General features: G+C 48.7%; 1 protein-coding gene across 1 annotated transcript; it reads left to right on the top strand.

Annotated features, from left to right (window-relative positions):
* Nucleotides 1-5,273: 5,273 nt before the first annotated feature.
* C3H19orf81 (chromosome 3 C19orf81 homolog) lies at nucleotides 5,274-14,228 on the top strand. Its single transcript, XM_063092252.1, has 5 exons — nucleotides 5,274-5,337; nucleotides 11,701-11,773; nucleotides 11,874-11,994; nucleotides 13,242-13,375; nucleotides 14,033-14,228. The coding sequence occupies exons 1-5, from the start codon at nucleotides 5,274-5,276 to the stop codon at nucleotides 14,226-14,228; spliced, it is 588 nt and encodes a 195-aa protein (XP_062948322.1).

Raw genomic sequence — 14,228 nt, forward strand, 5'->3', positions numbered from 1 at the left:
AAACTTATTCCTAAAAGATCTAGAGTTTGAAAGACCCACCAGGTAGGTGCTTAATGAATTTTTCTCAATAGCAGCAAGTAACAGTTTCTGGTATATTAATAGCAGTTAATGATAATTGCCACTTGCTTCCATAAGTGGCAATGTGCTAAGTGCTTGGAAAGCGTTTTCTCATTTAATCTTCAGTTTGGGCCTGTGAGATGGGTGCAATTATGTTATTCCTATTTCACAGACGAGACAACCTAGACCCCTGGAGGTTAAATCCATCGGGTAAGGCCCAGATCTACATAGTCACAGCTGAAGCCCAGAGATGTGGCTTGGAAGCCTCCCAATGTCCCTCAGAGCTGACACCCAAATAAATATAATCTCGGAGTGAAAATTCTCTTGCTTCTTCTGCAAATGCTACTTAATACAAGTCTCCTAAGCCTTCCCTCTAACTAGATTACCCTCCCTCCTCCCCCCACCTCCAATTGCTACATATGTATACATTTTGTAGTCACAGAATCTCCCAGAAATGCCTCCCAGGCTCATCCACAGACCCATCCTCATGGCTTCTTGCATTCTCCCTGATGCATCTGCATTTTCACCCAGGGAAGCTTGCATGGGTGTACACCTACCACTGGTGCATGCAGGTCCCGATGCCCACTCTCACAGTGTGACACCCAGCAGTGGCCTGCCGAGGATCCACAGGCAGCCCCGTCCCACAGGGAAAGACATGCAGTGATTGCCACGTTCAGAAAGGAGTACACAGATGGGCTTGCCAGACTCCCATGACACTTTTCCAAAGAGATTGCTCAGATTCTGAGGCTGCCCACACATTGAGAGGTGGCTGTAGTGCAATGGTTGTCTGTGCGGCTTTGCAGGCAGAACACCTGGGTTCAAATCCCAGCTCTGCTCTCTCTCACTGCAACCTTGGATGGATTACTTACATTCTCTATGCCTCAGTTTCCATCTGTGTAAATGAGGATAATAATAATTTAAAAATTTTGATTCTATTTCATTGAGTTATTTTGGGGCTTAGAAGAGGTGCTTAGAAAAAATGGGTAGTGTTTAGTGTTATAACTAGTAATTACGTGCATTGGCTCCTTTAATCATTAACTGCATTTGACAAGAGAAGAGATTGAGGCTTGGAGAGAAGTGACCTGTCCAAGGTCAAACAGGGAAGTGTCAGAGTTGAGATTAAAAACCATGCGGATCTGAATCTAGAGCCCTTGTCTTTAGCCACTATGTTATTTGCTTTTAGGGTGTTTGAGGACCTTGCATGTCATTGTCACTGGGAGTGTACAATGGTGTCAAGAGTACTGGACAGGGAACAGAGACAGAGGAAGTCCTCCACATTCATTGAACTTAATTCATGCAGTCATTTGATAAATACTATTTGAGCACCTACTGTGTGGGGGGCATTTTGCTAGGCACCAGGAATTCAGCTGGTGGGGGGAAAAAAAGAAAAGACAAAAATTCCAGCCTTGAGAAAGCTCATGGTCTACTCGAGGAGACAGATAATAATAAAATAACGATGCACACTGGTATCCTCATACTAGGATTAATGCTATGAAGGAAAGTCCAGGGTTCTGTGCATTTGAGAAAGAGGTCAGGGAAGGCTTCTTCTCTGAGTAAGTGACCTCTGAGCTGAGCTGAGAAAGGTGTGTAGGCATAGGCCAGATGAAGAGGGGGGAATGCTCCAGGGAAAAGGAACAGCCTGTATAAGGCCTGAGGGCAGGGGGGATTTTGGTACATTGAGAACTGCTGAGTATACAAGCTCCATGGGGGTAACACTTTGTTTTGTTCACTGCTGTGTTCTTGCTGCCTGACACAGTGCTTGGCACAGAGTAGGTATTCAATAAATATTTGTTGGTTGAATGAATGAACAAGCGGATGGATAAGTGCAGGAAGGTATGGATGTATTGCTGGATGAGTCAACGGAAGTTGGATGATGGATGGATAGATGGATGGATGGATGTTGGAAGAATAGATGAAGGGATGGATGGATGGGTAGATGCTGGAGAGACCAATGAGGGGATGGATGGCTGAATGAGTGGATGGTTGGATGAATGGATGGATGCTGGAGAAATAGATAAAGGGATAGACGGATGGATGAGTGAATAAATGAGTTTGCACAAATACCTGCAGATTCACACACAAATGTGCCAGAAAATAGATGCAGACACACACAGCCAGGGACATGCACACGTGTGCAAACACAGATTCACCTCTTCTACTGCTCTCCCTGGAGAGAGAAAACACTGAAGTAGGTCAAGCTGGCAGGGGCTGTGTGGACAGGGACGGGGGAATGCAAACCCTCCAACCAGGGCTGCAACCGGCCCTACTCCCACTGCAGCACTGACATCATTTCTGGAATTGGAGGAAAATGCTGAGTCAGGGATTTGTGTCCCAGGTTGGGTGCCAGGCCAGGAAGTGGGACAGGCACGAGAGAGAAAGAGAGGGAGAGGAAGAGGGAGATGAAGATACAGAGACACACAGAAAGGTATAGAGACGCAGAGGGTGAGAGATGGAGACTTAGAAAGATGCTCATTTAAGCACCAGCAGCCCTTGAAGATAACATTATTGGTAAGAGATGAGGAAACTGAGGCTCAGAGAGGGAAAGACATTTACCTCAGGTCGCAGTCTGGGCATGGCATTTGAGGCTGGTCTGTTTCACTCCAAAGCTCTTCTTCACCCTATGCTGCCTCATGAGGACCAGGATGAACAGGGCACTGAGGGTTGGTGGCTTCTGAGTGTGGGTCACAGAGATAGAAGGAAACAGTCACTCCTTTATTCATTTAACTCACATGTCCTGACCTTCCCTGAGGCCTGGCCCTGTGTGGAGCAATGCTGGAGAGATGAGTCAAGAAGCAAATCCCTGAACAAGATGGATATGGGGACAGTGCTCAGAGGCCTGGAAAAGGAGCAGATAAAGAATAGGCAGAGGGAGGAGACAGAAAGCACAAGGGGTAGGAGGAGGAGTCAGAGAAGACTTCCTGGACAAGGGGGCATTTTATTTTTTTAAAAGATGACCGGTGAGGGGATCTTAACCCTTGACTTGGTGTTGTCAACACCACGCTCACTCAGTGAACTAACTGGCCGTCCCTATATAGGGATCCGAACCCGTGGCCTTGGTGTTGTCAGCACCGCACTCTCCCAAGTGAGCCACGGGCCAGCCCTAGAAGGGGGCATTTTAGCTTCTTATTAAAGGATGAGGGCATCTGGGGCATGGGGAAAAGGGGTGGTTGGAAGAGCATTCCAGGCAGAAGGGGCAGTGTGTGGAAAGAGTGGAGGTAGGAATGTGGTGAGATATGTGGGAGGGATTAATTAAATAAAATAATAAAGAGTGGCTGGAGAATGTTTGAAGGGGTGAGGTGGAACTAGATCAGGCAGATCTTAAATGCCCAGCTAAGGGGCTAAAACATTGTCCAAGAGCACTGGGGAGCCATGGGAGGGCTGCAAGCAGGGAAGAGACAGAGTCAGCTCTGGGTGCAGAAAGGCCCCTCCGGAGCCTTGCCTGTGGGAAAGGAATGAGGGGAAGAGACTGGAGGATGAGAGGACAAGACGGAGGCTGGGACAAGGGTCCAGGCAGGAGAGGATGAAGCCTGAGTGTGTGCCAGGGATATGGGCATGAAGAGGAAGGAGAAGAAAGAAGTGAGAGGCAGAAAGGATAGAGCTTGGGGACTGATGGGCTGTGAGGGTTAGGTGTGACTGAGGTCATGGGAATCAAAGATGTCTCCCATCCTGCAGAGATGGAATTGGCAACTCAAAGAGGAGAAGGACAGATTGTTGGGAGAGAAAGAGATGTGAAGATGCCTAAAGAGAGTCAGGGCCACAGAACTGCGTGAGACTATGCAAGGCTGGACTGTTTTAATTGCCAGTAACAGAAACTCAAATAGAATTGACTGAAGCATAAGAAGGAATTTATTGGGTGGATGGATGAGGCTACAGGTACATCTACGTCTGGGTGTCCCATCATCACCAGGAATCTGACTGTGTTTTGGGGGTTCTGTTTTTTGGGGTCATTGCTCTTAGGGAAGCTCTCTCTCTGCCTGGTGACATGGTGTCCCCCAGCAGCTCCAACCATGGCTCAGCTCTGGCCAGCCTAGCAACCTCAGTGGAAAGAGAAAGATCCTCTTTTCTAACAGTAAAAGTTCGAGGGTTGACTCTGTAGCCTAGATGGACTCTTAAGCTTGTCCCTGAACAAATTACTGAGGAAATCAAGGTGCTACTACCTAGAAAGCAGGAAACTGATGCTTAGCAAACGGGAACAATAGATAGTCGAGGCAGAGACCATCCGGAAGTAAAGAGAAAGGGAGTGAAACAGAGATACAAGTAGCAGAGACAGAGACTAGGAGGACAGATGGAAAAACTAAGGAGAAGACCAGCCTCCTCTCCACAGTTCCTGCTGAGAGCTCTGCAGACACAGAGAAAGGGAGGTCTAATGGACACCTATGTGGCCAGACCCCTTCCCTCTAGCACTTGAGATCCAGAAGCCCCCAGACCCAGGACTCCAGGCCCCCAGTCCCTCCCCCTCCCTCTGGAAGTACCATGGCAACCAGGCCCCCTGCCCACCTTCCCCTCCCCCATAGAGAATCCGGTTTCTGTTTGAATCTTGCCTGTATCTAACCAGTTCCTATGTGAGATAGGGATGAGCGGAGGGCAAGTGGGAACAGACAGGGGATGACAGAAGGGACAGGAGCCCAGGAGGGCAGCAGAGGCAGCTATGAGAGGAGAGAGATGGAGAAAGAAGACTGGGGAGGGATGGGGAGAGAGGTAGGGAAACTGAGAGAGGGTGATAGGGTTAGAGAGAGGCAGAAAACTAGGAAGAGAGGGAGGGAAGGGGGGCTGGGGAGATGCTGGGGAAACTGATGGAGGAGACTGAGGAGACAGTGCGAGGGAGGAGAGAAGCGGGGAAGAAAAGGGCAGAGAAACCAAGAGAAAGCGTGGAGGAGAGATGGGGAGAGAGGGAGGGAGGGAGAGGGGCAGAGAGATGGGGAGAGAATGAGGAAGGGAGAGGGAGAGAGAGGTGTGGGGCAAGAAACTCAAGGAGACAGCGAGAGATCAGGGGAGAAACAGGGAAAGGGGACAAAACTAACTGGGGCCCACAGGGAGCCCCTGAGATTAGGGGAACCCGGATCACCATGTGGTCTCAGCCTTCCAGTTCTGTATTTTTTTCCGGGCGCTTCAAAGAGGAGGAGGAGGCAGCAGCCGGGAGAAGGGGCTGGGGTGGGTGGCCCAGTCAGAACCTTTCTTGCCACCCTCCTGAGACGTCCCCCACCTGCCTTCCCAGGATGCAGCAAGAGGTGGAGCCCCTGTGCTCCCCGACCATGGGCAACCCCTTGCACAAGGAGGCAGGTACTGAGCTGTTGTGTGTGCGTGTGTTTCGGTGGGGGTCGGGGCACGGATTTCCTTCCTCCAGGCATTGTGTGGTAGCCCTGGCTTGCAGTGTGACCTTAAGTGAGTCTCTGGCACTCTAAAGTGAGAGCCACCCCAGACTCTCAGATTCACCAGATTCCTGGAGAGTGATCCTTTGGACCACAAACTACACTTCCCACGAGCCTCTGCAGTTCCCTGGCCAATACTCTGACCCAGAACTACTTTTCCCATGTACCTCTGGGGCCCTAACTCCTCTGTGGCCATTATCACTTAGACACCCTTGCTCTCCTGGTCTCCCACACTGAACTGAGCATCTTCCCCTAAAGCTGCTTTTTCCCTCCCCAGTTCCATTTTCAAATGGCCGCACCATCAACCCAGCCACTGGGCTAGACACTCGGTGCCATCTCTTCCCACACACCCCATTCATTCCCATGGCCCACTAGTCCCCATCTTCCTGCCCTTTGACTCTCTCACTCTCTCTGCCCGGCCCTTTCCTCTCTATCCCCACAGCCCGGGCTTAGGTCCTGTTCTCTTCCACGTGAACCCTCTTCTCACTTCCTCCTTGGTCTCCACTTTCTCCCACCCAGTCCATCCCCCACATGGCTCCAGAGGGGTCTTTCTGACATCTGGTGCTGACCTTGGCTGACCGTCGCTCACAGCCTCCCTGACTTCCCATCACCCCCAGTATAGTCCCAGCACCTCAGCCTGGCTTTCTAGACCCTGTGTGGTCTGCCTCTTGCTGACTTCAGGCTCCTATACCAGGAGTCCCTGCTTGCTCTCTGTGCTTTAGTACAGTTCATGCATTCATTCATTCACTCATTCACTGTTTGTTGAGAAATATCTCAGTGAGGATGCACGTGGCTGCAGGTAATAGAAAACTGGACTTGGTGTAGTGTAAAGAATAGGAATGTCATTATTTCACACCAAAAGTAACCCAGAAGTGTGGGGGTGGGATGGTGGGTTTGGTTGAGACAGTAGTCATTGAGTAGGTAGATGTCATTGAGTACCCAGTTTGTATCTCCCAGCTTTTTGGTCTGCAATATGTTACCTTCGTACACCAGCTGCTTGCCTCATGGTCACAAGGTGGCTGCCGCAATTCCAGGCATCACTTCCAGAGGTCTTCATTCTTAGACCCTCCCCTGCCCCCCACCAAGTGACCTCTCCTCACATCTTATTGACCAGCACTGTCATCTGCCCACCTCTACCTGGCAAGAGGAATGGAATTGTCATGATTATTTTAGTCAGGTGTCCTCAACTCTGGCTGCACATCAGGTGGAAGCGTTTAAAGTAAACAAACAAACAAACAAACAAACAAACAAAACAACCCATACCTAATTCCACCTCAGATCCCATTTAACAAGACTCTGGGATTGGGACCCTCGCATCTGTATTTTTTGAATACTTGCCAGGTGGTTCTGCTGAACAGCAAGAGTTGGGAGGCATTAAACTGGATGGGTATACCTGAGGGAACAGGGGATGAGTCAGCCTCCCCTGAGTCACGTAGGTGAGGAATGGACCTTCCCCAAATAGGGGAAGAAGGATGGGACTGGGTACGGGGGTCTTCTCTCTGGGTGTCTGCTATAAGCACTTGCTTTGTGCCAGGTGCTATGCAAGTTAAAGCAAATTCCCTGGTGGCAAAACAGGCATTGTTTCTCTGCCATCAGGTCTCTTTTGGTGTCTTTGAAGGCATCTTTCCTTTGGTAACCCCCACCCCATACCATCTCTCACCTAGGCTGAGTTACCCACATGATAAATATAATTTATGTATATCTCCAGAAAAGTGGGTTTACAAGCCAGCCCTCCAGAAATTTGAGTGGAATTGAGTCCACCAGTTGTCTGGTTTGTAGACCAACATTTGTTCATTTTGATTTTGCTGTTTTCTTTGTGGTGTTTTGGAACCAATACCATTTTAGTTTATAAGGTTGCAAACTTGAGCATAGGCCATTAGAAAGCCCATGGGTCCCAAGCATTTTGCCTGTAGTGCCTAATGGATGAAATGACCCAGCCTGTTCTCATGCAGGGAGGGCAGACAAAAAACATGCCATCCCACAAATAATTAATAATCTATAGTTGCAATAAACACTCCTTAGTCGTCAGGCAGAGGAGAATTCTGGGAAGTTCCTGCAGATAACCTTGTTCTCTTTTGCTTAGAGGCCTTGGCTCATGCTGGCCCTTCTGCATAAAACATCTGTCTCCCTGCGATCTCTTTATATGTCAAACTCGTTCTTACCCCTTAGGTCTCACTGTGGACAACACATCCTCTAGAGAGCCTTCCCTGATTGCCCCCAGACTGGGCTTTCCTTCTACTTTGTTACTCCTCCACTGAAGCACATATTGCCTTTTACAATGACTGCCTGTCACACCAGAGTGGGAGTTCTTGAAGGGCAGGGCTGAGTCTCATTCATCTCTCCAACCCCAGCTTCCTCCAAGGAACACAGGAGGACTCCAAGATGCCTGTTAAAGTTTGAAATTGTTGTGTTGTGTTTACTCAATTATTCAATAAGTACTTAATTTTAAATTTATACTTTTATTAGCAGTTTCACATATACATTTAAACAATTAAAATAATTGTTTTAATTAATTAATTAATCAATCAATTATTTAGATAAGATGACCGGTAAGGAAATCTTAACCCTTGAGTGAGCCACGGGCTGGCCCTCATTGTTTTAATTTAGAAATGTTATTTCTAATGTCATATTTCAAGAGAAACTGTTGTATTCACATTTTTTCACATGCATCTTTGACAATGTTGCTAGAGTCACTTTTTGAGTCATTTAACACACTTTTCCAGGGTATAAATTTTTATTTCTAAGTTATTTGTGATAGAAATGTAAAGGATTTTTTTAATTGAAATTTTCAAACATACACAAAAATAGAGACAATGGTGTAATGAACCCACGTGTCACAATGCCTAGTTTCAATAACTATTGATAGTTTGTGGGGGGGAGGGTAGTGCCTACCTCCCCCCCTTACTTCCCCGACTTTTGGAGGGAACATTCTATAGGAAAAATTTGTTTTAAAGAAATTTGTAGGGCTGGCTCCATGGCTCACTCGGGAGAGTGCGGCGCTGGGAGCGCCGAGGCCGCGGGTTCGGATCCTATATAGGGATGGCCAGTGCACTCACTGGCTGAGCGTGGTGCGGACCACACCATGTTGAGGGTTGCGATCCCCTTACCGGTCAGAAAAAAAAAAAAAAAGAAATTTGTAGACACAATTGCACTTCTACCTCAGTATCATCTCTCTAATTGCTGGGGATTTAAAAAAAATACACACTACTGTGCCATAATTATCCCTAACAATTAACAATTATTCTTGAATATTGCTTCATACCTAGTACATATTTACATTATCTCAAAAATTTATTTTTCACAGTTGCTTTGTTTGAATTAGGACCCAAACAAGGTTTACACATTGCATTTGATAGCTATTTCCCTGCAGGGTTTATTCAATAAATACTACAGACCAGCTATGTGCCTAAAGCTTTGCTAGATGCTAGGGCAAAAAGAGAAGCCCCTGCCCTCATCCTGCTCACAAGATGGGGCGGAGAGGGATTGTAATTGAGGAATCATGTAAATAAAGGTAAAGTTGCAACCGTGATGAGAGGAAATACATGGTGCTATGATCATGTCCATAACAGGGAACTCTTCAGTAGACACTCAGGGAGACTCGATTAGCTAAGTGAGGAGGAAGAGAGTTCCACATGGAGCTACAGCATGTGCCAAGGTCCTGTGATAGGAGAGATCATATATAGTTCAAGTCACAGAAAAACAGTGTTTCTGGAATGTAACAAGGAGGACGATGGTGCCTGATGAGGCTTAGGGCATCGGCAGGATCTGATCATGTGAGGTCTTGTGGGCCACAGGGAGGACTTTGGACTTCACTTATCCCAAGAACAATCAGAAGTCCTGGAAGGGTTTTGAGGAAAGGGGCCATACAATCAGATCTACATTGCAAAATGCTACCATAATGGGGTAACTGAACAGGGAGAGGAGTCAGGAGGCTGCTGTCTAGACAAGAGTGGGGTGAGAGGAAGCAGCTAGGAAAGACTGAGAACATGCCCTCTGGATCAGATGCTTAGATTTTTATACGGATTCTATCAATTTGGGCTGTGTGACCTCAGGCAAGTCACTTAACCTCTCTGTGCTTCTGTTTCAACGTTTTTTAAATGACTACCTCAGAAGGTTGTGGTGAGGATGCAATGAAGAGTACTTTTAAAAGTACTTGGCACAAAGAAGGGACCGTAGCATAGCACGTAATTGTTGTTATTATTAAGTAGACATATTTGAGAAAGAGACTACAGGGTTTGAGGGATAGGAGGCCAGTATGGCTGGAAGAAAATAATTAGGGGTGAACTGGGGTTAACAGGGGTAACCACAGGCAGAGTAGATGCTTCTCAAAGGGGATTTTGTTAATATGCAGATTCTAATTCTGTAGGTCTAGGGTGAGCTCTGAAATGCTGCACTTCAGACAAATGTCCCCAGATCGTACATTGAAGAGCCAGTGTCCACCACAGTAAGGACTTTATCCTGAAGGCGAGTGGAAGCTTCTGGTGGCTTGTAAGCATCGGGTACTGAAGTGAAGAGCTCACCCCAGCTGCCCTGGGGAAACTGATGGGAGGCAGGAGATCAGGGAACAGAGAGATGTACTTAACTATGGTAGAGACTAAGCTGTGTTGACATCCTGAAGTCAAAAACCACCAGGAGCATACCTGTGGCAGTGGTGTGCTAGAGTCAGCCTCATGAACTGATTCTTGAATTTTGCAAGTTAGTCGTTGAAACTGTTGATAGCAAGAAATTGGCCATAGTGAGAGTATAGACACCATAAAAATTGGCAAATGCTCCAAGTGTGTAATTGTGTGTGCACGTGTGTGTGTGAGACAGCAAGAGAGTGAGAGCCTGTTGTTAAACATATGCCAGCACACCACTGCCTATAGTTAAACAAAGGTGACGTTATTGACTTGTAATGAGGAATACTGCACACATACAACATCTCGGTACAAGGTTGTCAGCAAGGACTTACTGCAGGAGTTCAACTGCATCAGGTGACTTTAGGGAGGGTTCAGAGAAGTGGGGCTTTGCTCTGGATTGGATGCAGGCAGGAAGCAGGGCTAAGTCCATGTCTGGGTGTCTTTATCTTATCCAGAGGAAAGAGGAGTAAATGGAGCAAATGCAATGGTTAGTTAAGCAGCTGTCAACTCTGAGCAAGGAAGAGGTGTCTGGTCATTTTTGTGGTTTGGACAATGTTTGTGTTTTGTTGTGCTGAGACATGATTTGGAAGTGGCCTTGCTTTTGTTTCAGTCTATGAAGGTCACAGTGCCCCTGCTTGATGTTGGTGTTTTGGGAAATTGTTTGTTCCCAGCAGGAGAGCACCAGGGCCTGGCTGTCAGGGCTGCTTTTCTCTCTTTCAGTTGCTGTAACAAAGAGACCCCAAAACACAATAGCATAAAAAAGACAGAAGTTTATTTCTCTCCTGTGTAATGGGAGGTAGGTAGTCCAGGTTGGTGTGACATCTTGGCTCCACAAGATGATTCAGGGATGCAGCATTGTATTCCTGTACTGTTGTTCACCATATACTAGCTTGGCTGAAGCTGGGTTATTGCTACATCCACATTCCAGTCCAAGGGAAGGGGTGAAAAGCCTAAGACAAGCAATTTTCTTTTAAGCAAATGACTCCTAAATTGCACCCTTCACTCCCACTAACACAACACTCCATTGGTGAGAACTTGGTCATGTGACCACATCTAGCTGCAAGGGAGGTTTGGAACTGTTGTCTCTAGCTGGGTAGCCATGTGCTGCATAAGACTCTAGGGTTGTACAGGGAGGGGAAAATGGATTACATAGTATAACTAGCAGTCAGCCATAAGAGAGAGACCAGTTAGCTGATAGTGGGGTTGACAAGGGGCCAGATTTGAGAACTGTTATCTGTCAAGTTCCCATCAAGAGGCTAGTTCTGAGAGTGTTGGAAGAACTGCAAACTGGATTCGAATGTTATGAGTGGAATGAAGTGACGCGGCTGCTGTGAAGAAGCGTGGCTGGGGTGATTGGAAGAAGCAAAAAGGAGTAAGTTTGTTCAGCTTCCTCCTGCTTTGCAGTCTCCTCTGGAGCCCCCTTTAAGCTGAGCTTAAAGGAACCCAGCTGTTGAAGCAGAAAGGTGATTATAGCGTCCCAGCCCAGGCATCACAGAGCCAGTGTAGAAGGCTGGAGTTTGGAGCCGAGAGACAGTAAACAGCTCAGCACTGGTGTAGGAGCTATTCTAGTGCTGGCAGGGACAGTGATGCTCATTTAAGCTGAAGCATAGCTGCGGAAGGCTCAGGGCAGCTGACATTGGGTTCTCCCTCCCTAGGACCCCTCCTTGCGGACCTGGAGACCCCTGAGGAGACGCAGGCTCGGAGCCTGGGCAGGCCTGTCAAGTCCTCGTGAGTGGCCTCTGGCCTCATGACCTCTGACCTCAGCTCCCCAAATGTGATGGCAGCGACCTCTGACGTTGGGGTTTCTGCTTGCTCGCTCTCTCCCCAGGAAGCAGTACCTGCAGCAGGTCATTGCAGAATATGAGGCCCTGGACCGAGAGCTCCCGTGCATCCGGAAGTTCCCCACACCGCCTGCTGCCCAGCCCCTCTGTCTCTGCATGGAGTCCTCGGTGAGTGGCCCCCTGCTCCTGTGACCCCAGGCCCTTGGTTTCTGTACAGTTTGGGTGGGGTGGTAGAAAGGACACAGGCTCAGAAACCAGGTGGCCAGGGTTTAAATCCAGGCTCTGTGGTTGACCACCTGGCCACCAGGACAGTTTGCTGAAAACTGACTGTGAATTTGTCAAAGGGGTAGTCATCAAATTTATCACTACTCATCCCAGAGGGAAGACCGAGGCGCAGAGAGAAGGGGAGACTGAGAAATAGAGATGGGGAGACTGAGGACAAAGAAAGTCTTACTAATCCATCCACTAAGAAATTCTGTAAAGTTTACAAACATAACAAAAACTCATTTCAAGAAGCCCATGTTTTTGACACATTCAGCAAACTAGTCATTCAGTGTACGAATCCTTTGGCAATCCTTGCCCTCAATCAGAGGATGTATCTATTAGGGGACCAGTCACTCGATAATTATATGAGAAGAGCTGACGTTACTAGGGTGCTTACTGTATACTGGGCACAAGCCTCTGAGGAGCCCCCTTAGCTAATCTGTGTGACTTTATGCCAGCTTTGTTTTAGAGACCAATCCCCACCCCATCACTCTCCTTTGTGCCTTTGAGCAAGAGATCCTCCAGCCTCCCATCCCCCCTCAACCAAGGCTTGCCTTTCTGGAGGTGGCCAATTTCATGATTTCATTTTAATTCCTCAGCAATTTTAGATGCTGCATATCACCTTCAACATGATAATCTTGTGCTGAAAATGTGTTTAGTAATCAATCTATGTTTCTGAATGTTAATAGATTGACAAGACGTCAAAACCCCCTATGACCCTTACCTTTTGACAACTGAACGTTCCTTAAAATACTGATATGAATACAAAAGGAAAAGTGTATAACTTAAATCCTTGCAGAAATCTTCAATAGCTTTTAGCACCATCCATTGCAGATGGCTGGAAAAGTTTTCGGTAGATTGGTAAAACTGGCTAAATTGGTGACTCATTCAAGCCAACTGTTCATCACCTTTTGGCAAATCGGCCTGGTGAGAATTTATTTTTTGGAGAATAACCTAGAATGACAGTAGATGCTTTTCCACTGAGAGATACCTGTCGTCTTCCCTTTGTCAAGAGCGACAAGACCCTGGGGTCGAGGGTGATCTCTGCCCCTCAGATGCCACCTGGGACTCTCGCAGGTGGTGACTTCTGAACCTGGACTGAACCCAGGCGTCACGGGCTGAGGCTCTCTCTCCGTCTCCCCCAGGCCGAGGAGGATTTTACCCACCTGGAGGTGCTGGAGGCGCTGGAGGCAGAGTTGCCCGGGGCCATGGAGAGCGGGCGCGTGAGCAGCATCCGCTTTGAGAACATGAACGTCATCTGTGGGACTGCGGGCCGCCGGGACAGGCGAGCGCGGCGCAGGGGCGGAGCCTAGAGTCAAGGCAGCGAGGGGGCGGGGTCTAGGGTGAGTGGGTTCGGGGCGGAGTCGGAGTTAGGGCAGTGAGGGGGCGGGGCCTGGAGCCACTAGATATGAATATGGTTGGTGTAATAGCGCTGAGGGGCGGGACGACGGCATCGTAAGAAGGGGCGGGGCCCGCTGAACTTAAAGAGAAGGCGGGATTCGAAGTGAATGGGGAACCGGATTCGGAGTGAGCCAGATGGTGACATTGATACGCAAGACCGAGGTGTGGGGTCTGAGCCTGGAAAGGCAGCTATGAGGGGGCGGAGGGGACTGAGCACGCAGTAGAGGCAGGGCCAGGAGTAATCGGGTGTGGATGGGACCTGGAGAGCCTAGGTGAGGTTCGGGCCTTGGAGAGGCGGTTTGAGACGATGGAGCCTCGCCGGACTGTGATTCGGAAGCATAACAAGGCTGTCAAGACCGAGCCTAGAATGACCCCCGGTGAAGGTCAGGGTACAGGTTGACCTCGGCGAAAGGGCAGGGCTGGAGTGGAGTTTAGGGACGGAGGACAGTAGTTGGTAAACAGGAACGAGGTAGCGACCCTTCGGCAATCGAAGGTGGGGCCGAGACCATCAGCGAGATCCCTACCGCTCCGCCCTTCGCAGGTGGCTCATCACGGTGACGGACTTCCAGACTCGCTCGCGCCTGCTGCGCTCCGGGATCCGCCCCCGTGGGCTCCTGCACCGGCTGGTGCGGCACGACGAACTGCTGCTGGGCGATTACCGCCTGCACCTGCGGCGCTCCCAGGTCCGGCGGCGCATGCTCGAGGCTCTGGGGGCGGAGTCGACCGAGGAGGACTGA

Source organism: Cynocephalus volans, chromosome 3, assembly GCF_027409185.1.
Source record: "Cynocephalus volans isolate mCynVol1 chromosome 3, mCynVol1.pri, whole genome shotgun sequence".
Classification (NCBI taxonomy): domain Eukaryota; kingdom Metazoa; phylum Chordata; class Mammalia; order Dermoptera; family Cynocephalidae; genus Cynocephalus; species Cynocephalus volans.